This window comes from Antechinus flavipes, chromosome 1, assembly GCF_016432865.1.
Source record: "Antechinus flavipes isolate AdamAnt ecotype Samford, QLD, Australia chromosome 1, AdamAnt_v2, whole genome shotgun sequence".
NCBI classification, from domain to species: domain Eukaryota; kingdom Metazoa; phylum Chordata; class Mammalia; order Dasyuromorphia; family Dasyuridae; genus Antechinus; species Antechinus flavipes.
This window is the reverse complement of record NC_067398.1, coordinates 186,786,187-186,801,881: the sequence shown is the minus strand read 5'-3', so window position 1 is coordinate 186,801,881 and position 15,695 is coordinate 186,786,187. Positions and strand designations below refer to the sequence as shown.

Genomic DNA, 15,695 nt, shown 5'->3' with positions numbered 1-15,695 from the left:
AGGCCTCATTCTTGTGCACTCTCTTCTAGTTTGACAGTGATGGTGGCAGAAGTGTATGAGAACTACACAGTTTTCAGGTTATCTACAAATATTAAAACTTCATCGTTGGTACTACAATGTGAGTCATTTGTTAAATTACAATAAGTGGACACACCCACTAGTAAAACTGAATTGTCTCAGTCTTGACATTCTTAGTTTTCAGGTTATCTACAAATATTAAAACTTCATGGTTGGTACTACAATGTGAGTCATTTGTTAAATTACAATAAGTGGACACACCCACTAGTAAAATTGAATTGTCTCAGTCTTGACATTCTTAGTTGAAATGAAACCAGAAAATAAAAGAAAGTTGCAGTGAACAGGAAAGATTTAGGACAGATTTTTCAAGAAAAGTTAAAGGAATGGTGGATATGATTTTATCTTATCTGAAAATTCAGATAAAAAAGTAGCTGAAAAAATTTCAGGTAGAATAAAGTATTTGAGCTTATTCAAAAGGATAGAGATGGAGTATCGTGTGAGAAATAGTCAGTAGACTAGTCTGACTGGAACATTTCATGTATGGCAGGATGTAATATATAAAAATGTTGGAGTGATTATAAAGAATTTAAATAGGGGAGTGATATGGTCAGATTTGTGTTTTGGGGAAAATTATTCAGCAGTAATATGGAGGATAGATATAAACAGGCAAAGACTTGAGGCAGAGAGACCACTTGGAAGGTTATTCCAGAGGAGAGCAAATGAGTCTGAACTAGTGCTGACTGTGTGAATGGAGAAAAGGAGATGGAGATAAGAGGTGTGGAAATAGTAACAAAATGCTATAATTGAATAGTAGATTAATTGAATAACAATTAAACTAACTGGATATCAGGGTTGAGTATAAATAAGGAGTAAATAATACTGATGTTATAAACCTACAAGACTGTTAGGATGGTAGTGTCCGACAGAAACTGGAAAACTTGTCAAAGAAATGTTTTGAAGAAGGGATAATGAATTATTCTGTAGCATGAGATGCCTATAAAAAAATCTAGCTTAAAAACAAGAAACATATGTATGAAATTTATGAGCCAACATCTGTTAAGATTTGACAGGCCTTACAATCTATATCAAGTTATGTGCTGATACCTGGTGATTTCAACACAAAAAGTGAGTCAAGCAAAGGATAGCTAAAAAAATGAAATTGCTGATTACACTTTTGGAGTTAGTAACCAAAGAGAGGCTGAAGACTTATTAAGGACATAGAGTTTTCACACTTGTAATCTTGAATACTTTCTTAGAGGGAAGGATAAATAAATGTCAAAGCGCATACAGAGCTGGGCTTGGAGGTGGGAAGGCATCTTCCTGAGTTCAAATTTGGCCTCAGACGCTACTACTGTGACCTGGTCAAGTCTTAATACTATCTGACTAAATTTCTTTATCTGTAAAAGGAACTGGACATGGAGATGGAAAACTATTTTGGTATCTTTACCAGAAAACCCCCAAATGGGGTTATGAAGAGTCAGTCATGACTCTTTGTTTTTTTTTTTTTTTTTTTTTTTATCTAGTGCATTAGACTACAGTGTCTAGTACATAGTAGTAGGTGCTTACTAAATATTGACTAATGAATGGAATTATTATTTGTATACAGTAAGAGCTGATACATTTGTATTATTTGGAATGTAATCTTAATCCTGAGGGTGCTTATAGAAGTGGAACTATTACTAATTAAAACAAACATGGGAAGAACCCTAAAAAGAGAGTGAAATGAGAGGTGTCCTCAGAGCAGTCTCTCTCACACACATATCAGAAGAAGCATAGGTCAACAATAATAGAAACAGAAAAATAAAGGAAAAAAACAAAATAAATCAAAGATATGGTGTCATGTGATTAAAACACTCTAATCTTGCCTATTTGAACCAATTATTGATGCTAAAAATGGGAAATGGATTGAAGAAAAGACACCTACATTTTCTATAAAAGTTTCATATAGAAATTTAAACAATGTATATCAATTGCCACATGAAGATGACCAAAAATGACCTAAAAGTTGTCTTATCCAGCAAAAAGTCAACTTGCCAAGTTGAGACGGCATTGCATTATTGGATAAAAACTTAGACCTGTACTCAACAAATTTCAAATCCAGCTTCTGACATAACTGGATCTTTGACTCCTGGTTAGTTGCTTAATCTGAGTGTCTCAGACAAATCTCAAAATCTATAAATTGCAGAGAAAAAGCTGATCGGCATCAAAGGAGAAAGTTCTTCAAAGGGAACATCTTACACTGATTAAAAAAAAAAACAGATTAGATAAAAGAAAAAAGAAAAGGAGAAAAGTATTTGTGAAATAGATATAGTAGACAAAAGTAACCCTTTGCAAACTTGTTTGTAACACTTTAAGATTATGAGTTTATAAAGCTTATACAACATAAGAAGCAATGTTAAAAAAAAAAAACTGGTTTAAAAAGTCATCTAGAGAACATTTAAGGATGACTGGATTTAAACAATGGAAAATTGCAGCAGCAACAGCAAGCATTTAATTAGGGTTTATTATACTGTAGGTACTATGATAAAAAATTATATTCTAGGTACTATGATTAAAAAAAAATCCCTGCTCTCAAAAACCCTATAGAGAAGGGGAGCGTCTTCAAACAACTACAAGATATAAACAAGATAAACTGGAATTAGAAGACCAAAATTAAAGTTTCTTGAAGATGAGGTTTTAGTTGAAACCAACAAAGCCAGGGAAGCCAGAAGGTGGAGAGGAGAAGTGAGAGCATTTCAAGAATGAGGGACAGCTATTGAAAATACCTAGATTTGGAGCCAACCATTCTGGATATCAATTTGTAACTATGCCCAAAGGGCTATAAAACTGCCTATCTGTAGCAGCTAGACAAAGTGGTGGACAGAACACAGGTCCTGAAATCAGGAGTAACTGAGTTCAAATCTGCCCTCAGAGACTTAACACTTACTAGCTGTGTGACTCTCAGCAAGTCACTTAACTCCAAGTGACTCACAAAAAACAAATAAAAAACCTGTGCTTATCTTTTGATCCACAATATTACTACTAGATCTATATCTCAAAGAATTTTTAAAAGGGGAAAGAACCTATTTGCACAAAAATATTTATACTAGTTCTTTTTTTGTTGGCTAAGAACTGGAAATTATAGAATGGCTGAATAAGATGTGGTATATGATTGTAATGAAATATTGGTGTGCTATAAAAAGTGACTATCACGATGATTTTATAAAATCCTGGAAACACTTATATGAACTGATGCAGTCTGAAATGAATAGAACCAGGAGAATATTGTACAAAGTAGCAATAATATTGTATGATGATTAATATGAATGAGTTAGCTATTCTTAGCATTATAATGATCCCATACAATTTCAAAGGACTCATGATGAAAAATGCTATCTGCCTCCAGAGAAAGAATACATATTGAAATATACTATTTTTCACTTTCTTTTTTTTTTTTTTGTGGACCCCGTTTTTTTTTTTTTTTTCACAAAATGACTAATATGGAAATTATTTATTGTTTGTACTTTGTTTTTGAAGAGCACCATGACACCAGGCAAGTGATACCATGACTTTCAAGTGAACTGGATTAAATGAGATAGGGCAGTGAAAAGTCACCAACCTCACTCTCTCCTCTGCAGCCATTTGGGTCTAGTGGCAAGATACAGATCAGGTCAACCAGAAATGATCCTAATGCAGTGGAACCCTTTGGTTCCACTTTTTAAGCTAAGGTCTTTCCCAGGTCTCAGTTTGACTGAGGCAATGCCCATTTAGTGATTAAGGGTAGATAAGAAATGAGGCAGAGAATGGCCTCTTTTACCTAGTCAAAAATTATATAAAAATAGATATATGTGTATGCACATGTATACCCATATCTCAATCTGGTAGGGGAAGAGCCTAGGGATTTCTGACTAAAACAGAAGCAAGTGCTATTTACTCTCACTCTAAACCATCAGAGTCCAAACAATGATTAAATGAGGCTTGGGCTGGGACTTATTGTTGGCCAATCCATGAGAGCCAGAGTGCTTTAGGTTTAAAACATGGTCCTTAAAAAAATAGTCTAGCCATAAACCTCAAGCTATTTTGTGAAGCTCCAATGATCAAAATGTATGGAAGGGTATGTATGATTCACTATGTGAACAGAGGAGGAGGAAGGAAGGAAAGGAGGGAAGGAGAAAAAGAAAGAGGAAGGGACAATGGAAGGAAGAGAAGAAGAAAGGAAGGAAGAAAAGAAGGAAAGTGGAAAGGATTTGTTCTTGAGGAGGACCATGACATCAGGGAAGTGATGTCCTGACTTGCAATTGAATTGGATTTAAGTAAGGGAGTGCTGTGCAAGGTCACCTGCCTCATATTCTCCTCCAGGGCCATTTGGATCTAGTGGTAAGATACAGATCAAAATGACTAGAAATGGCTCTGGATAAGGTCTTTAACAAATCTCAGTTTGACCGAGGCCATACCCATTCAGTGATTAAGGAAGGAAGGAATGAAAAAGGGAGGGAAGAAAAGAAGAGAGAAAGGAAGAAAGGAAGGAAAGAAGAAAGGAAAGAAGGAATGAAGAGAGAAAGGAAGGAAGGAAAAATGGAGGGAGGTAAGGAAAGAAGGGGGAGGGAGGGAGAAAGGAAAAGAAAAAAAGAAAGAAGGAGGGAGAGAGGAAAGGAAGGAGAGTTATATTGCCCAACTTCAATTGACCACTTGGGTCCTCAGTGAGCAGCTACTAATTCTCACAGACTGTTGATTGTTTTTTGTCCTTCATTCTCGAAGAGGACCATAATATTGCAAAGGTGATGTCATGATTTACAACTGATTGTGTTATGTTTTATGTGAATGACTGCACCTGTATAGCCTGCATAGATTGCTTATTTTTTGCAGGAGGAAGGAATGGTGGAAGGGATAGAATTTGGAACTCAAAACTTTAAAAAAAAATGTTTTTACATGTTATTATGGGAAAAATAAAATCTTATTTAAAAATAAGATAAAATAAAATACCTAGAGTTGGAAGATGGAGTGTATTGTGCAAGAAAAAGCTACAAGGTCAGTGTCACTGAATTGCAGAGAATGTGGGGTTGAGTAAAGTATAAGAAGACTGGACAGATGGGAAGGGATTGTGAAATAGTTCAAAAGTCTAACAGAGAATTTTTATTTTATCCTGGAGGCAAGAGGAACCATTAAGAGTTTCCTGAATAGGGGAGTGACATGGTCAAATTTGTGCTTTTAGTACATCACTTTGATAGTTATATGAAAGATGAACTGGAGTGGAGACAGACTTGAGACAAAGATTACCGGTTTCAGGAGATGAAGGCTAGCATCAGAGTGGTGGAAGTGTCAGAGAAGAGAACTGGACTTATTTGAGAGATACTACCCTGCAGACTTACATTTATTTTAATTTATTTTATTTTATTTTTGCTGAGGCATTTGGGGTTAAGTGACTTGCCCAGGATCACACAGCTAGGAAGTGTTAATTGTCTGAAATCAGATTTTAACTCCGGTCCTTCTGACTTCAGGGCTGGTGCTCTATCCACAGCATCATCTAGCTGCCCCCTCCATTTATTTTTAGTTAATATAATTCCCTAAATTAGAAGTATTTAGCTGTAAGACCAAAGAGCATTTCAAATTAGTAGATACCTTTTTTTTTTAAAGTCTTAATTTCTTCCATTATGGCAAAGCTTCTATTAATCCAGAGTTAGTCACCAAAGTGTTTAAAGCTGGTCTTATTCCATGATTAAAAGTCAATTCCTCCTTTAAAATAAAAACCAAGGAAGGAAGTTTGGGATGAAATATGACAAAAATTGATTTTGAAGAATTCATGACAGGAAGAGAAAAAATAGGAATGATCCAATATTTACTTTGAATTTTGTACATCAAAAATCCTTCATTATTGACAGAATTTCACAATGAATTCTACTTCTAAAATGTTTTTAGAGCAGCTCTATGACTTAGTTGTTTGAGGATTTTAAATTTAGTTTCACAAAATCTATTGCTAATGCATATTTATGCATTATTATGCATTGTTAATGCATATTTCCTTAGGCATCACATAAAATAAACTCCAAAACACCTGTGTAAAGTAGGCTTATTTAGAGAATTACAATTGACCATAAAATGTTTAATGAGACATATTAGGAGAAGACAATCATGTTGGGAATAAAGTAAAAAAAAGTTATATGCATGAGAAAATGTAGAAAGTGGAATATTTCTTATTTTTCTTGCACATGGATATGCACACCCATTTAGGCAAATAAAGCCTGTTGATTAAAAATAATTTTTAAACTCATAAGTCCCAACCTTTTCCAAGGGAAATTTATTGATTACCAATAATCTTCAAAGATTCTAAAATAATAAATTATTACATAGGCCCTGCTACTACAAATCAGAAAAGGCAAGACTTAAACCACTAAAGCCATACTAGTTATCATCAAGAAGAAGCAACTAAATAATTTAAAATTTACTTTGCACATTTTGGGAATAAAAAAAAAAGTGTCAAATAATTAGAGAGTGTAAATTCTTCCAGTACTTTTACAGGAAAAGGACAGAAACCAAACATCCTTTGAGGCACAATTTCCAGTCTCTTCTATTTACAGTTATCTGCAAAACCATAGCCCATCATTAAATTTAAAAAAAAAATAAAACTGGATCTGAGTATCTGTGAGGTCATGTACATCTTATGGTCATGAATTACACCCCCAAGGAACTCACTGAGTTGTGTTTTTAAAATAAGTATATTTTCCTAAGTAGCCAGATGTATCTGCCAAATTCTTTAATTAGATTTGATTATAGGTTTCAAAAGGAATCTTCCTCTAAAAATATTTAGAGATGTTGATGATACTGTTGAATGTTTTCATCTTTGCTATTTCCAGTATTTTATGTTTTAAAATTCCTAGACTAATTTGTCTAATGATTGTCAAATCCAAAATTCTAGGATACTTCAAAGGGTCTTAATGGTGATAGAAAATCTACACTGTTCTGATTATCAGCACTGATCTGTATTAACAGTCTAATGATGAAACAGAAGACCCAAATATAAATTCTGGACTCTTCATATTCTTTTATTAGGAAGGCAGTGGGGCATAAAGGGAAAAAAAACTAGCCTTTGAGTCAGAGAATCTGAGTTCAAATCAGGCCTCTGATACTTACTACTCTATGATCCTATGGCATATGAGATTTTGGGAAAATAACTTCTCCTCTCTGCCTCATCTTTATTTTTAAATTTATTTTTTAAAGTATTTTATTTTTCCAAATAAATGCAAAAATAGTTTTCAACATTCATCTTTGCAAAATCAATTTTTTCCTCTCTCTTCCCCTCTTCCCTCTCCAGGACATCAAACAATCTCATATAGGTTAAACATGAAATTCTTCTAAATAAATTTCCATATTTATCATGCTGCACAAGAAAAATCAAATCAAAAGAAAAAAATACAAAAAAGAAAAAAAAAACAGGCAAATAACAACAACAAAAGTGAAAATACTATGCTTTAATCCACATTCGAGTCCATAGTTCTCATTTTGGGTATGGATGGCTTTCTCCATCACAAGTCTATTGGAATTGCCTTGAATCACCCCATTGTTGAAAAGAGCCAAGTCCATCACAATTGATCATCCTATAATCTTGTTACATTGTTGTTCTCTTGGTTTTACTCACTTCATTCAGGATCAGTTCATGTAAATCTTTCCAGACTTTTCTGAAATTAGCCTATTCATCATTTCTTATACAACAATAATAATATTACATCCATATACCATCTGCTTCTTCTTTAAAATGAGGTCAGACTAGGGTGGTTTTAAGGACCCTTCCAATTTCAAATCCATGATCCTATAATTTATGACAAGTAACAACCCTTGGTTTATCATAGTTATTTCCCTGGTACTGATCTGGGTACAAGAGAAAAGAGATCCTTGGCTCTGTGGCTGTAACAACCTCACAGAATGTTTGTTTAGGAAGGAAAATGCATAGAGAGGTATTGGGACCTTCTAGTTTTGTCCTTTGTCCTCTAGTTTTTTTTTTTTTTTTAAACTACTACGGGGAAGATTAGAGAAGCATTAGTAAGTGAAGGATTCTAATGATGCAATTTTTTATATTCAGGAAACTATATATAGGAAAAGAGTATGTGTATGTGTGTGTGTGTGTGTGTGTGTGTGTGTGTGTGTGTTGTGTTCAGGATAAATTAGATATCTTTTGGAGGCAAATGTTGCTTTGGTCCTTGAATTACAAAAATTGAGCTTAAATTTTTAGAACTCATACCTCTCTTGAGAACTATCTGAAATAAGATGCTATCTATCATCTGTAAGAAAAAAATGGTTTTAGAAGTTTATTTTCTAGCAATATTTTACTAGATAGTTTTCTAAAAGCCAAAATCAGTAATGAGGCAAAGAGTAAATCTAGATTATATTTAATTTTTAGAATTTTACACTGAATTTAAGAGTGTCCTCCTATTGTTTGAAGGAATTGAAGGAATTAAACTAGGTAATGAGGAAACAAAATTATCACTCTTTTCAGATGATATGATGGTACATTTAGAGAGTCCTAGAGAATCAACTAAAAAAACTACTAGAAATAATTAACAACTTTAGCAAATTTGCAGGATATAAAATAAACCTCATCAATCCTTGGCATTTCTATATGTTACCAACAAGTTTCAGCAACAATAGAGAGAAAGAGAAATCTCATTTAAAATAACTATAGGTAATATAAAATATTTTGGAGCCTACTTGCCAAGACAAAGCCAGGAACTATATAAACACAATTAAAAAATACTTTTTACATGAATGAAATTAGATCTAAACAACTGAAAGAATATCAAGTGCTCATGGCTAAGCCTAACTAATATAATAAAAATGATAATTCTACCTTCATTAATCTATTTATTCAGCGTCATACCAATCAAACTGCCAAGAAATTACAGAACTAGAAAAAAAATAATAAACTTTATCTGGAAGAACAAAAGGTCAAGAATTTCAAGGGAATTAATGAAAAAATGCAAACGAAGGTGGCCTAGCTATACCAGACCTAAAACTATATTATAAAAATGTAGTGATTAAAACCATCTGATACTGAGTAAGGAATAGAGTGATGGATCAGTGGAAGAGGTTAGATTCATAAGACACAATAGTCAATGGCTGTGGTAATTTAGTGCTTGATAAACCCAAAGATCTCAGCTTCTGAGATAAGAACTATTTGACAAAAATTCCCAGGAATATTGGAAAATATTATGACAGAAATTAGGTATTGGTCAACATCTAACAGCTTATAGTAAGATAAAGTCAAAATGGGTTCACCATTTAGACATAAAGGGTGATACTATAAATAAATTAGGAGAACAAGGGATAATTCACCTTTCAGATTTACGGAGAAGGAAGGAAGTTATGATCAAAGAAAAACTAGAGAACATTATGGATCATAAGATGGATATTTTTGATTGTTAAGTTTAAAGATTTTTGTACTAACAAAACCAATGCAGCCAAGATTAGAAGGGAATAAAGGCCTCATTTTAAAATATATAGAGAAATGACTCAAATTTATAAGAACGCAAAACATTCTCCAGTTGATAAATAGTTAAAAGATATGAAAAGACAATTTTCATCACTATTTTTTGATCACTATTGATTAGAGAAATACAAATTAAGACAACTTCGAGACACTTCTTCATATCTCTCAGATTGGCTAAGATGACAGGAATAGATAAATGTTGGATAAATATTGGCAGGGATGTAGGAAAACTGGGACACTAATTCATTGTTGGTAGAATTGTGAATGGATCCAGCCTTTCTAGAAAGCAATTTGGAACTGTGCCCAAAGGGCTACAAACCCTTTGACACAACAGTATGTCTTCTGTATCTCAAAGAGATTATAAAAAAGGAAAAGTACATACGTGTAAAAATGTTTATTGCAGTCCTTTTTGTAGTGTTAATGAACAGAAAACTAAGTGGATATCCATCAGTTGGGAAATTGCTAAATGAGTTATGGTATATGAAGGTGACTGAATACTATTGTTTTATAAGAAATGATAAGGAGGCTGATTTCAGATGCTAAGTGAAGTGAGTAGAAGGAAGAGAACATTGTACACAGCAATAAGATTATGCAATGATCAACTGTGATGGGTGTGGCTCTTTTCAACAATGAGGTGATTCAGGACAATTTTAATAGACTTGTGATGGAGAGAGGCACATGCACCCAGAGAAAGGATTGTGGGGACTGGGTGTGGATCACAACATGGTATTTTTACCTCTCTTGTTGCTATTTGCTTGCTTGTTATTATTTTTTTCTTTCTCATTTTTTCCCCTTTTAATCTTATTTTTCTTGTGCAGAATAACAAATGTGGAAATATGTTTAGGAAACCCTCCCCCCAAAAAACTTCAATTCCTCTTGAATCTGTTTATAGTAAAATCTTCTTATCAAAGTTTTTTTTTTTTTTTTTTAAATGATGTCAAACCTTTTACAAATACAATTTAGGTATTTAAGATCAATAAACACCATAAGGAGATCAAGGATCATGCTACCATGTTAAAACAAATCATATGCAAATATACTCAAAACTAAATTTGCTACAAGTTTGCTGTTTAGTTGTGTCTGATTCTTCATGATCCTACTGGGGATTTTCTTGACCAAGATACTGGAGTGTTTTGCTATATCCTTTTCTAGCTCATTTTACAGATGAGGAATTGAAGCAAACAAGATTAAATGATGTATGTAAGGTCACATAACTAGGATGTCTGAAGCTAAGTTTGAACTTAGGAAGATGAATATCCCTGATACCAGGCCCAGCATTCTATTCCACTTAGCTGCCCAGGTTTACTGAATCATCAAATGTTAGACAGTCTTGTCAGATCTGAGTCAAGTGGTCATGGTTTTGCAATAGATCATATTAATTCTCTTTGTGGACATTTTTTTTTACCACATAGCTTTTAATTTTCATCCATGTCAAAAAAAAAAAAAAATAGAGTGATTTATTATCCTGGAGAAAAATTGAAGCCAGAATTTTGAATTCACCCCATGTTCTTGGTATCCAAATCCAATAAATGGTTAGAACACATTTTATTTAGGATGAATTTTTACATACTCTTGAGAACCAGGCTTTATGATCTTTTGGATGGGAAGATAACCATTTATTTTTTATTCATTTAATAAATATATGAGTTGAGATTTGAGATAGAAATGAAGGCAAATTGAACATCTTTGTGAAAAATATCATTTTCATTTAATTCTATTAGGGGAACAGAACATTATAGACCAGAAGTTCTTAGTCTGACATGCTTGAATAGATATCAGGGAGTTTATGAAACTTAGAAAGGAAAAAATTAAATCTTTATTTCACTAGCCTCTAACTAAAATTTAGGATTCACTTCAATTATTTAAAAACATTATGATGATAAAATATCCATATGTACACCAGGCTGCTGGAGTCCATGATTAAAAAAAAAAAAAAAAGTTAAGAACCCCTAGTTCATTTAGCCAAATAAAAACTATTTGGGTTCAAAAAATTTTAAACTAGCATTTCTTTAAATTATATTTCTCTGAAAGAATAGCCTCTTTTCTGTTATTAATCTTATTTCTCATTCTCCTCTGTGCATCCTCTTCTGTGACTGAATGAATTCCTTTGGAGACAATCCAACAAACATGTTTTTGCTCCTTCTTAAAGCACTTGGTTTCTCTTTAAGTCTATCATCCTTACTGACAAGTATTACTAATTCTCCTTCACTGACTCCCATGTGGAATGGGGGTAGGGAAGTGACTTTTTGACATACTTCTTGGGTCTTTCTTAAGCATCTTTCCTTCAAATTTCTTTTTTAATGAACACCAGTTATCCCCTGGAGATATTCACATTAAGCTAAGTTACTTAAACAGAATATAACTGCTTTGCTGCCTTATTTTTTAATATCTCAAAAAATTGATATCTCAATATACCATTCTCATGTGATTAAAAAAGAATACACCAGTCCCCAGTACTTTGCACTCACCTCAGTTGTTTCAGATTTTTTCTTCTCCCCTGCCTTGGAAGGGGTTCCACTGTTTTTTTCATAAACATGCTGTAAAGAGAAAAACACATAATTTAATTTCCAATAAAAATAAATATTATTTTAAATAATATATTAATATTCATTATTATTCATTATATTAATAGTATTAAAAATAATAATAAAATTATCTTATTAATTTCCTTACTTACTATGTAATTAAATATTAAGAAAAATGATATAATACATGTTCATTCATTCTCATTTATTAATCATTTATGGATACTATGTGCCAAATTCTATGGAGATATGGAGACAAACAAAAATGTCTGTTTTTTTCATCCCAAGGTTTTATGGATGTTACATATATAGACCCCACATAGTAGTCATTCTTTATAATAATAACAATAATAATAATAATGGTGATGATGAGGATGATGAGCTACAGCCATAAATTTGAGATCTAAAGACTCATGCTATAATTAAATACAGATCTGGCTGGATGGCCACTTAGGCATTTTGTCTCCAGCCAAGTGTGTCACAGAATTTTAAAACCCAAATTGCCACTACCTGAGACATATGATGCACCCAAGAGATGGAATCTCTAAGGGATGAATTTGCCCTGCGGCTACACTGAGGCAACAATTAGTGCTGACTCAGAGCAGAATTTGTTACCACCTGATTCATAGTCCCCACTTCCGGTAGCACCTTGAATACCCCTGGAGCTTTTCTGTCTCAGGGCTGGATCACAGAGTGAAGGCAACACCTTAAGGTGGCAAGGCTGTACATGTTTTGTTATGCTATTAAGATAATTCCATTATATTAAAAGACTGTATTAATCAAATCTATAGATCGCCTGAACCAGGATACTGGGAACAAATGTAAATTTTTACATGGCAAAGAAATAATTATTCAGTGCATTTGGCCATTGATGGTGATATTACTAGCTCTAAATATTACTTTTTATATATTGATTAGCAAGCCATTGATAGAAGCACATTCATAAAATTTATTACATTTTAATAAAAAGAAAATTTAAAGTGCTCCTACAGAGAAAAACCTTGCTTTATGTTCATATTTAAAATCTTCCAATGCTGGTTGGAAATGAGAATACTGGGTCTAAGAAAATTCAGCTCAACTCAATGACAAACACTTTTATTAAGTGTCAGAGTTAAGCATCTATTATATGTCCACACTGACGCTATAAAAACAAAGAAATAATTAGTCATTTCCTTCAAAGAGCTTATATTTTCCTAAGACTAAACATGGTACTGAATTCTTCCTTCTATTTGAAACAGAAACATAGAAGTATCATTATATGTCCTTTAGCCTCTGCTTAAGTTTAATTCTTATACTTTGTCAGGGTTTGGAGATGGCATATACCACGGCAACACATTACACACTCTGGGAATGTCTAAAGAATCCAGAAAAGCTTTCCTTCTGGGTCCAATAATGGGTCCCTGCTTATATCTGTTTTCTGAGGACTGGTCTCACCAAATTCAGAGTGTAAGTAAGTTTTAGGGTGGGGAAAAGTTCAGCTGTAGTAACGAACTCTTGAAGACCAGAGGAATTATAATCTGTCCCGGTGAAGGGAATACACACTGATAAGACCATCAAGCTCTGAGCACTGAAATATCTTTCTCTGCACTACCCAGTGACAGTTTGGGGAGGATTTTCTCTAAAGATAGTTTTATTCAAGAACTGGAATGAACAGATGGGAATATGACATGAGAATACTCTATCAAATCAAGAGATCCACTACTTAAAATATGGCAGATAACAGATTCTGACCCAATACATAAACATCCTCAGTTATTCTCTCAAGAAAAGTCATCAAGAAATTCCTTTCATGAAAAAAAATCTTCCCACAAAGAGAGTCATGAATTAATGGCTAGAATGCATAGAAACTTGACTTTGTTGCCCTAAGGTAATAAAGGCTTGCTGAACCAAACCAACTAACTACTGGGTTTATTTTCGAGTTGTTTTTGTAATGTTTTATAAAATTATTTGTGTAAATGAGTGTGTCTGTGGTCCATATTTCAGGGCAATCAATATGGGCTAATTTATAAAATTTTTCAAAAAAGATTATTTTTTCAGAATTGACAAACAGTAATGGCTATAAATAGCTCACTAGACTCCAAGGATTTGTTTTATCTCTAAATGAGATAGCCCTTCAACTCTTTTACTTGTGTCTGATCCCATCCCCTCCTATCTTCTTTAGTACTTTGCTCTTTTAATCTCTAATTTTCATCTTCTTACTCACTGGCTCCTTCCTTACTACACACAAACATGTTCCAAATTTCTTCATTCTTAAAAACAAAAAACTCTTACTATCCCCTCAAGATATTATCCTACATCTTCCCTCCATTTCACTACAAATTGCTAGCAAAAAATTGTTTTCCATTTTTTATTTCAGTTTCCCTCCCTTCTCCTTTTCTTCCTCTCCTTTTCCCTCTCCATTTCAATCTCCCTCTTTGTCTCAGTCTTCCTCTCATTCTTCCTCTCCTTCTTCCTCTCCCTTTCTCTCTCCCTCTTTCTTACTCTGTCTGTCTGTCTGTGTCTTTCTTTCTCTCTCTGCCTCTTGTGAAGCAATTGGTAACTAGTAAGTGTTAGATGTCTGAAGTCAGATTTGGCTTTGAGTCCTCCTGACTTTAGGGTAACCCATGCTGTATTCATTTTGCCATCTAGCTACCCCCACTTTCTTATTTCTCATTTACTTCTTTACCCCCTATAATAGGGTTCATGTCTCTATTACTTAATAAATTACTCTCTTTAAGACCACTTAGGATCTTTTTGCTACTAAATCCCATAGCCTTTACTCAGTTCTCATTCTTCTTGATACCTCTGAAGCATCTAGTATTATTAAGACCCTCCTCCTTCTGGACTGTTTCACCTCCCTGAGCTTCTCGTGTTTCTTACCTTACATGTCTGACTGATGCTTCTCTATCTCCTTTGAGGGATCATGTCCTGCTCCCTATTTGAGGGTGTACCCTAAGGCTCTTTTCTGGGTTCTCATTAACTCTCCTCTCTCTTGTTGATATTATCAGTTCCCATGGATTCAACTACTATCTTTAGGCAGATAAACCTCAAATTTACATATCCAGCCCCGTATATTTAACTGCTTGCTTTACAGCTCTACTTGAATGTCTAATAGGCAGCTTAAATTCAACATGTTCAAAACAAAAGTTATCTTTCCAATTAATCACAAGCTTTCTCATAACTCCCCTCTTCTTACTGAAGGCACCACTAAATCCACCAAGGTTTTCAAACTTGGGAGTCATCCTTGACTCTTGACGCCTCACTTTCATTCATTTCCTCTTACTGATTCTAACTCCTCAATAGCTCTCCTATATGTCTCCTTCTCTCTACTAATTACTACTCATCCCAAAATATCTTTGGAATGAAGGACAAAACAACAAGAACTCATACAACTTCCCTAGACTAGAATCTCAGCACTATTCCTCTGGACCACTATATTGGACCACCAATAGTTCCCCATTTAATCTACCTGTATTCAATACCCCTTCTCTAAGTTTCCATAGCTGTCAAAATGATATTCCTAAAACACAAATTTGACTATATCATTTACTTTCACAAGAAGCTTCATTTGTTTTCTTTTATCTCTAGGACAAAATATAAGCTTTTGTTTGGCATTAAGATCCATTTACAAACTGGTTTCAGCCTATCTTTCTAGAATGATTACATATTAACTATTCTTTATACATTCTATGTTCCAGTGAAACCAGCCTCCGTGC

The 15,695-nt window shown here is 33.7% G+C and overlaps 1 protein-coding gene across 1 annotated transcript in view; it reads right to left on the bottom strand.

Moving 5' to 3' along the window:
* Window positions 1–15,695, bottom strand: part of CAST (calpastatin) — a 137,945-nt gene that overhangs the window by 113,358 nt on the left and 8,892 nt on the right. The window contains exon 2 of the mRNA XM_051994099.1: window positions 11,944–12,012. Coding sequence (XP_051850059.1) covers window positions 11,944–12,012 — 69 coding nt within the window. The remainder of the gene's footprint in view (window positions 1–11,943; window positions 12,013–15,695) is intronic.